Source organism: Aethalodelphis obliquidens, unplaced genomic scaffold, assembly GCF_003676395.1.
Source record: "Aethalodelphis obliquidens isolate GAN/ISIS:26980383/991018 unplaced genomic scaffold, ASM367639v1 scaffold120, whole genome shotgun sequence".
NCBI classification, from domain to species: domain Eukaryota; kingdom Metazoa; phylum Chordata; class Mammalia; order Artiodactyla; family Delphinidae; genus Aethalodelphis; species Aethalodelphis obliquidens.
Window position 1 is genome coordinate 909,503 of NW_020838064.1, and position 13,893 is coordinate 923,395.

Genomic DNA, 13,893 nt, shown 5'->3' on the forward strand with positions numbered 1-13,893 from the left:
GGATATTAATAATAAGCCAAATATAACTGCTTTGTATACATTTCAGAAAATAAATTTGGTATTCGAGTTTTTCCCATTACCAAGGTCCCCTTAATGTATAAAAGCATGGTAATATCAAATTCATTAAAAACTTGAAATATTTAGTATATCTCTATTCTTGGTTCAAAATATACTGCTAAGATTCAGTTACTTCGGAGGGTAAGAAAAAAAGATATAAATTAAAAATAAAAGTGAAAAGGTATTATGTTCCTATGGCTTAGAAGCCAAGGACAGACTGAACAACAGAGCACTAACACTTCACCACAGTGGAGGTCATTTCTAAAAGTAAGATGTACCAGAAGGAGGATCTGACAAAACACACCTGAACTGTTGCAATTGAAGTTTCAATCTGGCTGAGAGTATGGAGTTTCTTTTTCATGCTGGTTAAGATGGCAGAACGAGGGGGAGGAGTGACCGACATGGCTTGTGGTCTGTTGATAAGGAGATCTTCATGCTGCCACTGTTCAAAGAAAAAGAAATGTAATAAAATAAGCAGGAAAAAGGCCTTTAGATAAACAAGGGAGGGGAGGTGTGATTTAGGACTGGGGGAAGAGGGAAAAAACCCAGCTGCAGCAAGGTGAGGTGAGCAGGGAAGAATAACAGAAACACAATAAAAGAATCAACCAGGTGGAAAATTTCCTGAGGTAGAGAATGGCTGATAAATTTCTGGGATCACTGATATGCAACATTTAAATAGTAATTCTGAAGATGTTTCCTAGTCTAAGTAAAAATCTGCTGCACAATCCCCCTAAAATATAATCTCCAGTTAAGAAGTTGGAATAGGCAAGGTAGGGGAAGAGTTCCCCAGCACGGAGTTTACAAGTAACTGAAAGAAGCAATGGCAGCAGTCACAGAAGAAAGAATTCTCCAGAGAACCTACAAGCGACAGAAAGGCATAGGTAACTACTGACAGAGGATCAAGCCATCCTGTATGCTGTAAGGTGGCCCCAGAAGGCCCAAGGGGCATTTGGGTTAAAATTTAAAAGTTACATTGTGCTTACAGCTTAAAATGTGTTCAGATGAACAAAACTGGAAGGATTTTGATAATGTTTTCCATATAGTTGTCAATTTTTTAAGGGAATAAACTCTAAAATGTATTAAACAATAAAACTTTTCAACATTTTATATATATATATATGTATTTTTTAATAAATTTATTCATTTATTTAATTTTTGGCTGCATTGGGTCTTCGCTGCTGCACGCGGACTTTCTCTAGTTGCAGTGAGTGAGGGCTACTCTTTGTCGCGGGGCGCAGGCTTCTCATTGTCGTGGCTTCTCTTGTTGCGGAGCACAGACTCTAGGCACGCGGGCTTCAGTAGTTGTGGCACACAGGCTTCAGTAGTTGTGGCTCGCGGGCTCTCGAGCACAGGCTCAGTAGTTGTGGCGCACGGGCTTAGCTGCTCCGCGGCATGTGGGATCTGCCCGGACCAGGGCTCGAATCCGTGTCCCCTGCATTGGCAGGCGGATTCTTAACTACTGCACCACCAGGGAAGCCCCTCAACATTATATTTTTTAGAAGTAAAATAAATACCAAAAAATCCCAATGTGCTAGAAGAACTGTTAATATATAATAAATGCAACTTCAGAATTTGAATAAATTACTTTTCTTATGAGGTAAGAACACAGCTAATGATAAAACTGCAAACAGAAGGAAATACACTGGTTCCATGCCCCACCAATTCCACTCTTGGGAAGTAGCTTCAATATAAATGAAGTTACTAACTGGTTTGTAACACTGCCAAATATAACTGCTTTATATACATTTCAGAAAACAAATTTGGTTACACAAAGTAACCAGTGTTTGTGCCAAAACAGATCCCAGGATAATGTAGTCCCCCAATATTACTCCATGAGTTACAACTTGTCTGAACCTACTGACAATATTGAAGCCTATATTTGAAATAAAGAAAGAAGAAAAATAGCTATAATTTATACTGTGCTTAGTGTCTTACACAAATCATTTTTTTTTTTTTTTTTTTTGCGATATGCGGGCCTCTCACCGCTGCAGCCTCTCCGGTTGCGGAGCACAGGCTCCGGACGCGCAGGCTCAGCGGCCATGGCTCACGGGCCCAGCCACTCCGCGGCATGTGGGATCCTCCCGGACCGGGGCACGAACCCGTGTCCCCTGCATCGGCAGGCGGATTCGCAACCACTGCGCCACCAGGGAAGCCCCACAAATCATCATTTTTAACCTGCACAGTCATCAACATTTTAGCGAGATACTGTCCCCATTCTACAAGTAAGGAAATCAGACCTTAAGGGAAGTTAAACTTAAGTTCATATACCTGAATCCAAATCCATCTCACTCCCCGAAAGCCTGTCATACTGCCTCTAAACAAACAAGGACAAAAACAGGCTTCTAAAAAACAGTTCCCAAGTGATGACCAATGTATGCACAGAGCTTAGAGAATCAGGGAAACAGAAGTCACTTTAGAAATAATTATGTTAGACAGTACAGAAGGCATATCCACCTAACGAACACATTCAACTGTTAGAAATTACATTTACAAGTAATACTTAATGAAAACACGAACCATACAACTCTGATGGAAACTAATTCAAAGGACACAAAGCATGAACACAAAATGATCTCAACTACGTAAAAGAGAAACAAGGAATAATTGGAAAGACAGCACTGGAATGCTAATGTATTTCGGTGTTTGCTCTGGGCTGGCACAATTCAGGAAGTTTAAAATTTTCTCTTCTTTATACTGTTCTGTATTAATTCCCACAGTTTTTCAAATTCCTACATTGAGGAAAAACCCCTTTATAAAGAGAAATACTAACTTGAAACATGGCGATATGCAACTGAACGCGCTGTAGGCTTGTCTTACAGGAGGAGATACTCGTCTCCAGCCTGCGCACCAAGTCGTGCTTCTTCCAGGCAGTGTCGTAGGAGCTCGCCAGCACAGTCGCCCTGTTCATGACCAGCTGAGAGAACTTCCCGATCTGGATGTTGTGCTCCACTGCTTTTTTACACAGATCATCAACTGAAACTTTGCTTTCAGCACCAAAATCCTTTGCCTCCACTTGAGCAATAATGTCTACCCCTAGAGCACTGATGAAGCTGCACAGCGTGAGGCCCAAGGCTTGGTTCGGGAGTCCAATCAGGAGCTGCCGCACAAAGTCAGCTGTGAATGCTTTTATCGGTTTAGCCATCTGGTCTTCACTGAAACAAGAGTTTCTAAAAAGGGTTTTCACATTGACAATCTGTACAGGCCCATTTACAGTATTCTGATCTTCAAGTGAACTTGATCCTAAAAAAGGAAATTTTTCTTTCAGTATTTCATGCAACACTAAAATAAGGTAATAATGCTGCTTATTTAAAAACTTGAAGATTGCATTAACTTAGTATTTTAATTTAATTTACAATTAAATTAAGCCTACTCTATCCTGTCCCCCTCCAAAGTACTACACAACTAAACCCAGCTTGTTTAAGAGTGAAATATTACCTGACAAAGTTTTAGAAAAGGTACCACAGAGCCTGAAGAACTCCTTAATTGTCTGTAGTCGTTTTAGAAAGAAAATCTCTTCAAGCACCTGTCGGTGATTATCATCATCAAAAAAATTGACTTGGGTGCTCCTGGCTTCCCTTATAATGTCAATCTTTCGCCAAGCTATAGGAATTTCCATCTTATTTAGCTATGTAAATGAAAGAAAAGCAAGTTCACTTCTCCACTCTTCACACACTGAACAACTACTTTCCTACATTTGCATTATTCATAAAACCACGTCAATATTTACCTTTTCAACTAATAAGCCAAAAGCAGTCTCAACTTGGGCAAACATGCCATCAAATGCTACCAAAAGCATCTGGCCAGCTGACATTTTTGGTGTTTCATCAACTGAACCATTTCTTGGTTGGATTAATTCACCATATTGAGCATGAAGTATTCTAGAGGAAAAGAAAGGGGAGTTAAAACCCTCGCTGAAGAGTATTAAATTTGGGGGAAAATGTAAGATCAACAAGTCTTACAGCTAGTGTATGGAGTCTAGGGGAAAAGTCTCTGTATGAAGGAAGGAGTGTTATTAGCCATCATTAATGTGAGTAAATTTTATGCAAATTTGAACTATGACATTTTAAAAAGAACTATATAAAGTATTACAGTCTCACTTTATACACAGAATGTAAAATAATATAAAATGACAATATTTTTTTTTAAATGTCGAGAATCACACAGTTCTAAAGCCGGTGGACCTAGCAAAAGTTGTCAAGTATGTTCACACTACTGTCACATGGCAGAGCCAGCTACAGACAGTAAATGGAAATACCTATCATTTTTGGCATGCTGAGTTTCGAATAATGCATAGCTTGAAGGTAGGTCTTCTGAAATTTGCCTTTCACATTATCATTAAATTAAGAACTTACATAGTGTTTATGTTATCCAAGCACTATTCTAAACATTTTATATAAAAAAGCAAAAATACAATTCCCAGTACCTATGACTACTATCAGTAAAACTAATGTTAACTAGATTTTCAACTTTATCACACACACATAAATAGCTATAAAACTATCAGGAATTATTAAGAGAATTTAAAATTTAGGCTACCCGAGAAATTTCTAATGGAAAAAGAGCTGCATGATGGTATAAAGTTTTACTTGAGATTACCAAAAAGTTTCTCTAATACAAGATACACACAGGCTGTAACAGAATCAAACACGAAGTCTGTAACCCAATGCATACATGGAAGGAAACATTCCTCCATTTGACAGTAAAGGGAATCTAGATTAGATATTAAGGGAAAATAAGGGCTGAAATTTTGTGAGGAAGAAAAGTGTATAGATTTAGCATCTAAGTTTTAAAATAATGTTAGAAATTTTATGATAAAGCTCTTGTGCAAATAATCTAAATCACTATTTGGCTGGCATTTATGTTTATGCTATACTGATTACAGTTACTTTTTAAATTTTATGGTAAAACAACTACAAAGAAACAAGAAAATAGGAAAATTTTTAATGCAACATAAAAGAAAACATTAAGGAGCTGTTACCTTTTTTGGTGAAATAAGACTCCATAAATTAAGAAAAATAAGTTTACATTTTAGATATATACTTCCTGCAGTTTAAGAATGAAAAGGTATTTGCTTCAAAATAACTGGAGCAGTACAATTTAAATAAGATTAAACAGGTGCAAGAAAGAGAGAGAGAGATTAACCAGGTACAGATAATTACTGAAGTTGGTAAAATGGAGGTTCATTACTATTCTACTTTCTTGTATCTTGGAAATTTTCCCATGGGAGGAAGTATGGTGGGTCAATTCATTTCTACTCTCTCAATTATACCTTCTGAAGGGAACTGGACATCAGAATGCCAAAGAAAGAGGCCTTGAGTCACGAAGCACAAAGGGTAGGGCTTAGCTTTGGGTACAGTGCATGGCTGGAGAAACTGCCCAACCTCTACAGGTTCCAAAGTCAAATTGTTACCCTAGATTTAAGAGTCAAGAAATACAATGTTCAATACCTAAAACAAACTTATAAAACTTAAGCTAACTTAAAAGTGTTCATCTGAAATGAGGTGTATACTCCACTAGCTAACTAAACTGGCTCAGATGCTTCCATGGAGTTCCAAGGGCTGGCTTAAAAAGTACCACACTCTACTTTGTGTGTGTGCACATGTATGGTGAAACTACAGCCCTAAAAGAATACATATATGTACGTGATAAAACCACACACACACACACACACACACACACACACACACACACACGAGTGCATGTGTAACTGGTGAAATCTGAGTAAGCTCTGTGGACTGTACCGATGTCAATTTCACGGTGTTGCTACTGTACCATAGGTATGCAAGACGTTACACTGAAGGAGGAATGAGGGGTACACAAGACCTCCCTGCACACTTTTTTTTTTAAACACAACTGCCTATGAGTCTGTAATTATTTCCAAATAAAAGGGTTTTTTGTTTTTTGTTTGTTTGTTTTGGCCCTGCCTCAAGGCTCACAGGGTCTTAGCTCCCAACCAGGGATTGAACCCGTGCCCTCAGTGCACAGTACTAACCACTGGATCACCAGGGAATTCCCCCAAATAAAAGGTTTTTTTTTTAAAGACATTACTTATAAATGCTTATATATATCTGCTCTGAAAATTAAAAGTAAGCTTACAGTAAAATAAGAACTCAAAACTTTTATCTGGCTACCCATCTCTTTCACAAGAAAAGAGAACACAGCTTAGCATTCACTTGCCTGGCGACATCGATGTAATGAGCATGTGTTTCTTCCTCAAGTCCCATAGCTGCATTTCTTAAATAGGCTTGAAGAGATTCAACTAGAGTCTGCAGAGGAACACCATCAGTTGTCTGCTCAATAAGACTGTCCAGTTCATGAAGCATACTTTCTAATGTGTATTCTCCTTTCATTAAACATCTCAGTGCTTCTGGAAATATGATTTGCCGGAAATTTGAATTTAATTCCTATAAATATGTGAGAAACATATTTTAATGCTTTCTGAGTTTAGAGAAAGCAGCATTAAAAGGGAGGAAGTCAAATCACTTTTCGGACCCAGAGATGAGAAACACAACGTTCAATACCGAAAACAAACTTCTAAAATTTAAGCTAATTTAGAAGTACTCACCTGAAGTGAGGTGTATACACCATTAGCTAAGTGAACTGCCTCAGATGCTTCCATGGGGTTAGGAATGTCTAAGTCTTGTGGCACTAGGTGACACTGCTTCAGTAACTGAACAAGGCATGTGACATTTCCACTCATACTGCAGAGCTCCTCCAAGAACCAGGCTCCATCCCGAGAAGTCAGATCAACCAGCTGCTCTCCAGCACTCGAAGCTGCACCTTCCATCATTAGGTTACGTCTAAAAAATGAGATAAATATTTGTACAGTGAAACTGACTTAGCTAAACACACATAAATGGGATATTCAAAATCTGAAAGGAAATAAAGCAGTCTTACACCGAGCAAGACTAATGAAAGAAAAAGGATATCTTAAGTTTGGGATCAAACAAAAGACACATGAACTCTCCATAAGCATCAATGTTCACAAGACAATGAAATGGTCTCACTATGTGGTCAGCTAACTCACCTTGTGAGGGTACAAAGGGCAGAAATAATAACACTTGCTAGACTCAAAGATCCTTCCTCTCCGTTCTCGTGAAGGAAAACTTTGATACAACGTTCAATTTCTTTCAACTGATCTTCACAAACAGGTACAGTGACAGCTTCCTGTTTCAAGCGTTCCACCTGTCTAATAAGACGGCTGTTTATGTCTGTTGCGTACCGCTGCAGGGTCATCTCAGTGGCAGTGATGAACTGACACACGGTTGGGGGTGGCTGGGGCGCATACTGCACTTCATATCTGTAAACAGAGAAAGAGGTGCTTGTAAAAAAAGTTCACGCCTTACAAAATACGAAAAAAGACAATGTGGAATACTGCATTTGATCTTCAAACCTTGAAGAGTAGAAATCATTATTTCCATTTTACAGAAAAGGTCTCGAAAGCGAAAGTAGCTTCCTAAGATAACTTGTTAGTGAGCGATAGAATCAATATTTGAATTCAGCTCTCTTTACCCTGATCCAACCATGCTTACACTGGGATACATTTTAATCAATTAGGAAAAACACACTGTCTTTTAAAGGAAAACATGAGCTCAAACCCTCTTAAAACCAAGAGAAAAGTGACTCCATTTAAATTCCATCTATCAACCATTTCTTTCAGAAAAATAGAATACTATGCAATTAAAAACATGAACACAACTTTGCTTCCAGTCCCAATGAGAAGTAAAGAAAATGGAAAGTGATCAAACTTACTTCCTGTAGAGATCCTGACAGCGCTCTACTGTGGTGTTACAGATGAGCTCTTCCATCCAGGTTTTCCATTGCTCAATTCGATGTTTCTGAAATATAGCCTTCGGATACTGCAGAGCTACGGTTGCATAGTGGTGCAGCTGCTCCAGACAGCCTCGCAGCACCGAGCGCCTCTGCTGCAGGAGGGTACCGACTTCCCCCTCCAGCTGCTCACACTGGCTGATCAAGTGGGCCTGGCCAGCATTCTGCAGAAAGGCTGTTGCTGGCACATAGCTTGGAGGACCTTTGGGTAAAAGATAATCATTGATTACAATGAAACCATTTCAAATCAGCAGTTACTGAAAGGGAGTACAAACCAGAACTCCACACACGAACACAACAACAACAAAACCCACATGCTCACATGTATATCTAAAATAAGTCAGCCCATACCAAGGTCCATTTGTGTGCTTATCTCCTGAAGCAAACTTGCCAGCTGTGTTGCTTCTAAATTATTGAATGCAGCCTGATAATGTGTTATCCACTGTTCAAATTCATTCAGCTTCACCTGGATTGCTTCCTGAACAGCTCTTTGCTGAGTCTGTAGTTGAGTGTGTTCAGAATACCTAATGGAAGGAAAAATTTTTGATTGCTCTTCTTTCTTCTGTGTACTTTCATCACCCTGAAAGTACATTTTGCTTATACTTGGACTGCCTGGTAAGCTCCTTTTCAATCTTGAGGGCACTGCTCAAATGTCCTTTCCTTCTCTGTTTTTTCCTGACCCTACAGAGTTCCCTAACTACACTCAACATTTTAAATAAAATTCTACCACATTTGCCAGGGTTACGAGTTATTTGAAGTATGGAAGACTGAGACTTAATAGGTCTCCGTAATCTCAGCGTCTCCGGCAGTGTTTGGCACTTATACATTTAACCACCCTTCACTGAGCTGGGCAGCAGCTCTGTGCAAGGTTCATTCACTTAGATCACTTTTAGTTTAATGCTCAAAAAAACTCAGCCAAGCAGACAAGATCCACTGCACAAATGAATAAGGATTCAGATACAAACCGCAGAGAGAAAACCAAACCCCAGGTTTTCTGAATCCAAGTTCAGTGTTCTAACCACCATGTCCACCATCTCCCATAGTTACTCAAACATGTAAATTAAATATAATAAAGCAGAAAATTTAAGTGAATTCTGCTTTATTAACACTTTGAAAATGCAGTCCTTGGGAGAGCTTTATTTATCTGAGTTGCTGCAATAATTCTAATTCAAGTTGACAATGTTTACACAAAAATATGAAAATTATCCTTAATGGCATATCTTTAGAAATAAGAGTTCAACACTTGTTTTAAACCTGTGTTGCAGAGTATGAGAAGGATGATCCACTCCTTCAGCTCCTTCTAGAAATTCTATTTCTTCCAACAGTTTGCCCTGCAGTTTTTCCACATCTGTTAGTTGCTCTTGCAAGCTCAGGTATTCATCTAAACTGCTGTCCAGCTTGGGAAGTACAACCAGCATCTCGTCCCTATTCTTAAACCAGTTCACCTGTAAAAAGACATTATTAGGAAGATTCTTATATAGGGCTGACTATGAGATATGATGATGTCTGTCAGAAGGATCATGTTAGAAGGACATTCTGCACATGTTACTCTACTTAAATCTCAACAAAGCCGGGGTGTGTGTGTGTGATGGCATCACCCATATTTTTACAAAGATAACTAATGTGGTCAATTCAAACAGCCATAAAATGAAGATTCAATTCCACAATAACACGCAGTTACCACCATGCCACACAAAACAAGATTAGCATCACTGGCTACCACGATATTAAAATCAAGAAGGAGGGAGGCTATCCAAGTAAAGAACACTTAAAACCGTCATTGGTAAACACTTTTCAGTCTATTAAGAAAGGTATAATTTTTTCAAATCATTAACCCACCTCCCATGTGTGAGGGTGACTGTGTGTCTTTGCATGGGAGCATTTCTTAGTGAAAGATCACAGCAAACTGTGTCTTACTTCGCTGCTATTTCAGTATTATACACTACAGTCGTACAAAACCAATTTTTAGAAAAAGTTTCACTCTTGGACTTCCCTGGGGATGCAGTGGTTAAGAATCCACCTGCCAATGCAGGGGACACGGGTTTGAGCCCTGGTCCAGGAAGACCCCACATGCCACGGAGCAACTAAGCCCGTCTGCCACAACTACTGAGCCTGCGCTCTAGAGCCCGCGAGCCACAACTACTGAGCCCATGTGCCTAGAGCCCATGCTCTGCAACAAGAGAAGCCACCGCAATGAGAAGCCCGCGCACCGCAGCGAAGAGTAGCCCTGCTCGCCGCAACTAGAGAAAGCCCGTGCACAGCAACAAAGACCCAATGCAGCCAAAAATAAATTAATTAATTTTTTAAAAAAAAGAAAAAGTTTCACTCAACTTTTTTATGGACATGTTAACTTTTTTTTTTTTTGGCCATGCCACACAACTTGTGGGATCTTAGTTCCCCGACCAGGGCTGGAACCTAGGCCCCAGCAGTGAAAGCGCCGAGTCCTAACCACTGCACTGCCACGGAATTCCCTGGACACGTTAACTATTTTTTTTTTTTTTTTTTTTTTTGGTTCCATCAAGTCTTAGTTGTGGCAGGCAGGCTCCTTAGTTGTGGCATGCATGTGGGATCTAGTTCCCGGACCAGGGGTCAAACCTGGGCCCCCTGCATTGGGAGGGCGGAGCCTTAACCACTGTGCCACCAGGGAAGTCCTGGACACGTTAACTATTAACCAAAAGATGACGATGACTTATTATCATTGGCCTCACCTTAATTTCAGCTACTCTTGAAGAAAAAAGGCTGCGAGTGATCTCTCGTTCCATCTCTCTCTTGCTCTGCTTGCTCTCGGCCTGCTGGCCCCCTCCACCATAGACAGCACCAGCAAACCCGGCCTCACCCCCAGCTGTCCAGTCCACCAGGGGGTCATACACAAAGGCCTCTAGCAGTGTCAGCAGAGTCTCTCTGCCACGCCGCATAATGTGTAGAACCTGTTTTCAGAAGACTTTTAATTAAGTTTTGCCACAAGTTTCCTCATTAAAATGTAGTTTTTCATTCCAAAGGATTTGTTGATTTAAACAGGTACACTAAGAGGTGTAAGAGAAAAAAAACCACATACCTGCTCACATGAAAGCCTAAAAACACCTTCTACTCCAGTTACACCCAGTGCTGTTTCAATGTTCTGTGTCATTCGAAAAGGTACTTTCTCAGGAACTCTAAGGCTTTTACCTTGAAAAGATAAATCATTATATTTTTGTCCTTTCACCAAAATAAATTCGACCCTCATATAAAAAGTCTTTAATTTTACCTTTTTCAAAGCAAACATTGTAATCTATGTGAACAACCTCTCCAGTCGTCATATCAATGAGAACATTATCCAGATGTCTATCTCCAAGGCCAATTATGTATCCGACCATAGACATGACTGCAGTAGATCTGGCATAAGACTAAAGAAGAGGGGATGGGGGAGCAAGTTAAGCATCATTAGCAAATTTCCTTCCAACATGGACTTGCTTCTCTAAAATTTACAAACCTCCATAATCCTACTCCCTTATTTCTAAATAAACAGCTAGCGCTCTGCAGGGACGCTGCACGTAGTCACAGAAACTCTGCACTGAGCAACAGCATACGACACAGGTTGGTCCAACTTAATCAGTATCAGAATGCAGGTTTAAAAAAACAGAACTATTCTTCAGCCTCTCTAGTTTTTCCCTTTCTAAAGTTTTTATTCTCCTTTTCATTTAATCCATAATCCCCTCCATTCTGCCTTCATCCAGTCATGGCTATGCCTCATAAAAATAAATGTAATATAAGATTCAAATGCAGGTCTCAAACTACCAAGTCTGGAGGGAGGCAGGAGGAAGGTGAACAAGACAAGACAGGAAGCAGGCAAAGAAACAATAATACTAATGATAGTCTAAAACAAAACACATACCTGTGTGACTCTCCACCATTCATCAGGGGTGGTGCAAGATGACCAAAGCTCTTTAGCGAGGAGATTTGGGGGCGTGGCCTCCATTAACTCTTCTAATACCGCCTTCATCACATGAAGAGGCCAATCCCGTCGGGACACATCCAGACTAAGTCCAACTGCTTTCAAAGCAGGACTAATTTTACTATAATAAAGTTCACTAGGACGGGGTACAATTCCAGGATTCTGAGGAGTTTGGTAGGAATCTTGGGCCTTTAAAAAAAAATTTTTTTTAAGGAAAGATCAACTTTCTTTAAATAAGGATAAAGATTACCTTGAATATAAAGCAGTATTTTAAAAACTGGTTTTTCAGCGGTTAGCTAGTTAAATCTACTTAGCTAGCTAAATCTCATCCATCAAATAGCCAAGTCGTCTGGACTATGCATCTTTCTTACAATCTACATATCATTTTCTTAATTTGGTATTACTACTTTATTGAAAACTCTGTCTACTGTTATATTTTCTTGAGGTTCAATTCAAGCTCAACATCCAAGTTACATTCTTCTTTGTAACATATAATTCTGTTTAAAATTTATCACTCATTTATTGCACATATTTCATTCTTCACCAATATGACTTAATCAATGTAAAATTAACAACAGATATTCAGAAACACCTTAGACAAAAATTTAAATAGCCCTTCTCTAATTCCACCTCCAATTCACCCCCTCAGTACCTGTTCTGTAGTCTCCTAGGCCTACCTAAAAAAATCTGAAGCCTTTCAAACTCTTGCTCCTTCCCATACCTGCCCTACTTAGATTCATTTTATTTGTCTAGATGTTGGAACCTGAAGTTGTGACTTTAAAAATTTATCTTCTTATCTGTAGTACTTAGTACTACTCCTGTAATATACACTAAGCACTCAGCTACTTAGCTAAATGAATTCTAAAAAACTGTTCTAAATCGTAATAAATTTCACGGGTACAAAATAGGATGCCACAGTGATTAACTCCAAATTTAAAGTTGTGTCTATTCCTTCTTTAACTCTTATAAACTTGGAAAAAACCTCAAGGGCAGTAAGACTAGAAATATGTCACATGTAACAGAGAACAGACTAATATATATACTTGTTTATTAACATTCAAATAAAAGCACATATTTTAATTTTAATCAACCTTTTGTGCTTGTAAGGCAGCTTCCCGTTGTTGCCATCGTTTGTAAAGACCAAATAAGGGTGTGGCTCCATCCACCCACTGGATTAGGCCTGATCGAGTTCCTAGTGGTGTTACAGAATAGTGTCGAGCATGGAAACGGGGTGTTTCCTGGCGATTGATTGTAGCAAACATAGTATTTACAATAGACAGAAATTGCATTATTCTCTCATCCAGATGTAAATCCTCCAATCCTATGGAAACAAAATTAAAGTAGCTAGAGTAGGTGACCAGATGGGGTGAAGTGCAATGGGATGGGACTGGAAACATACCACTCTTTTGTGCTCCTCTCAATTAGCAACAGCAGTCAAGAAGTGACAGCCAAAGAAGCACAATGAGAGCATTAGACAACATTCTATTGTCACAAGGTATTAGATACTAGCATTATTAGCTGTACCTCAGTTGCCCTGCTTCTGTAAGTTCATAAGCAAGAAGAGAGGAAGCAATGGAAAATCATACTACACAGCCTCCAACTACTTCTATCAAAATACAGGATACTCCAGGCTATTCACAACATATAGATATTCACCTAAAACAATCCTAACACACACTCACACACACACACACACACACACTCACACACACAGTGTTAATAATCAGACTAATGTTCTTCTTTTAAATCTCACCTTTAAAAAGATAAGGATAGCTCTTCCCATCTGATCCGAGAAAGAGAAGTTTCTTTGGCTTGGTTTTGGTAGGTAAGATTGTGATGGTTCCACCCACACTGTGGATTGTGACAGTGTCTCTGGCTGAGACTTCTCCAGGAAGAGCAATTTCAGTGTTAGTCATGGCAGCCAGCCACGGGCTGATTTCTTCAAGACGCAAGATGTAACTTGCACGTTTCTGTGCTCTCTGTTGCAAACTCAGCATTATCTATATTTAAGATAGGAAAAGTTTACAATACCATTACAACACTTATTTTCTTCTCCATTCTATCTGCCTTAAAGA

General features: G+C 39.3%; 1 protein-coding gene across 4 annotated transcripts in view; it reads right to left on the reverse strand.

Annotated features, from left to right (window-relative positions):
* The window catches only part of SMG1 (SMG1 nonsense mediated mRNA decay associated PI3K related kinase), a 97,604-nt gene that overhangs the window by 13,768 nt on the left and 69,943 nt on the right, over positions 1 to 13,893 (reverse strand). For all 4 annotated transcript variants that reach the window (XM_027098126.1, XM_027098124.1, XM_027098125.1 and 1 more), the window contains 16 exons: positions 13,572 to 13,818; positions 12,910 to 13,139; positions 11,759 to 12,007; positions 11,132 to 11,270; positions 10,943 to 11,052; positions 10,596 to 10,814; positions 9,142 to 9,332; positions 8,239 to 8,411; positions 7,810 to 8,089; positions 7,085 to 7,357; positions 6,623 to 6,857; positions 6,235 to 6,461; positions 3,785 to 3,935; positions 3,493 to 3,682; positions 2,828 to 3,297; positions 362 to 499 (listed from right to left, as the gene is read on the reverse strand). In XM_027098126.1, coding sequence (XP_026953927.1) covers positions 362 to 499; positions 2,828 to 3,297; positions 3,493 to 3,682; positions 3,785 to 3,935; positions 6,235 to 6,461; positions 6,623 to 6,857; positions 7,085 to 7,357; positions 7,810 to 8,089; positions 8,239 to 8,411; positions 9,142 to 9,332; positions 10,596 to 10,814; positions 10,943 to 11,052; positions 11,132 to 11,270; positions 11,759 to 12,007; positions 12,910 to 13,139; positions 13,572 to 13,818 — 3,522 coding nt within the window. The remainder of the gene's footprint in view (positions 1 to 361; positions 500 to 2,827; positions 3,298 to 3,492; positions 3,683 to 3,784; positions 3,936 to 6,234; positions 6,462 to 6,622; positions 6,858 to 7,084; positions 7,358 to 7,809; positions 8,090 to 8,238; positions 8,412 to 9,141; positions 9,333 to 10,595; positions 10,815 to 10,942; positions 11,053 to 11,131; positions 11,271 to 11,758; positions 12,008 to 12,909; positions 13,140 to 13,571; positions 13,819 to 13,893) is intronic.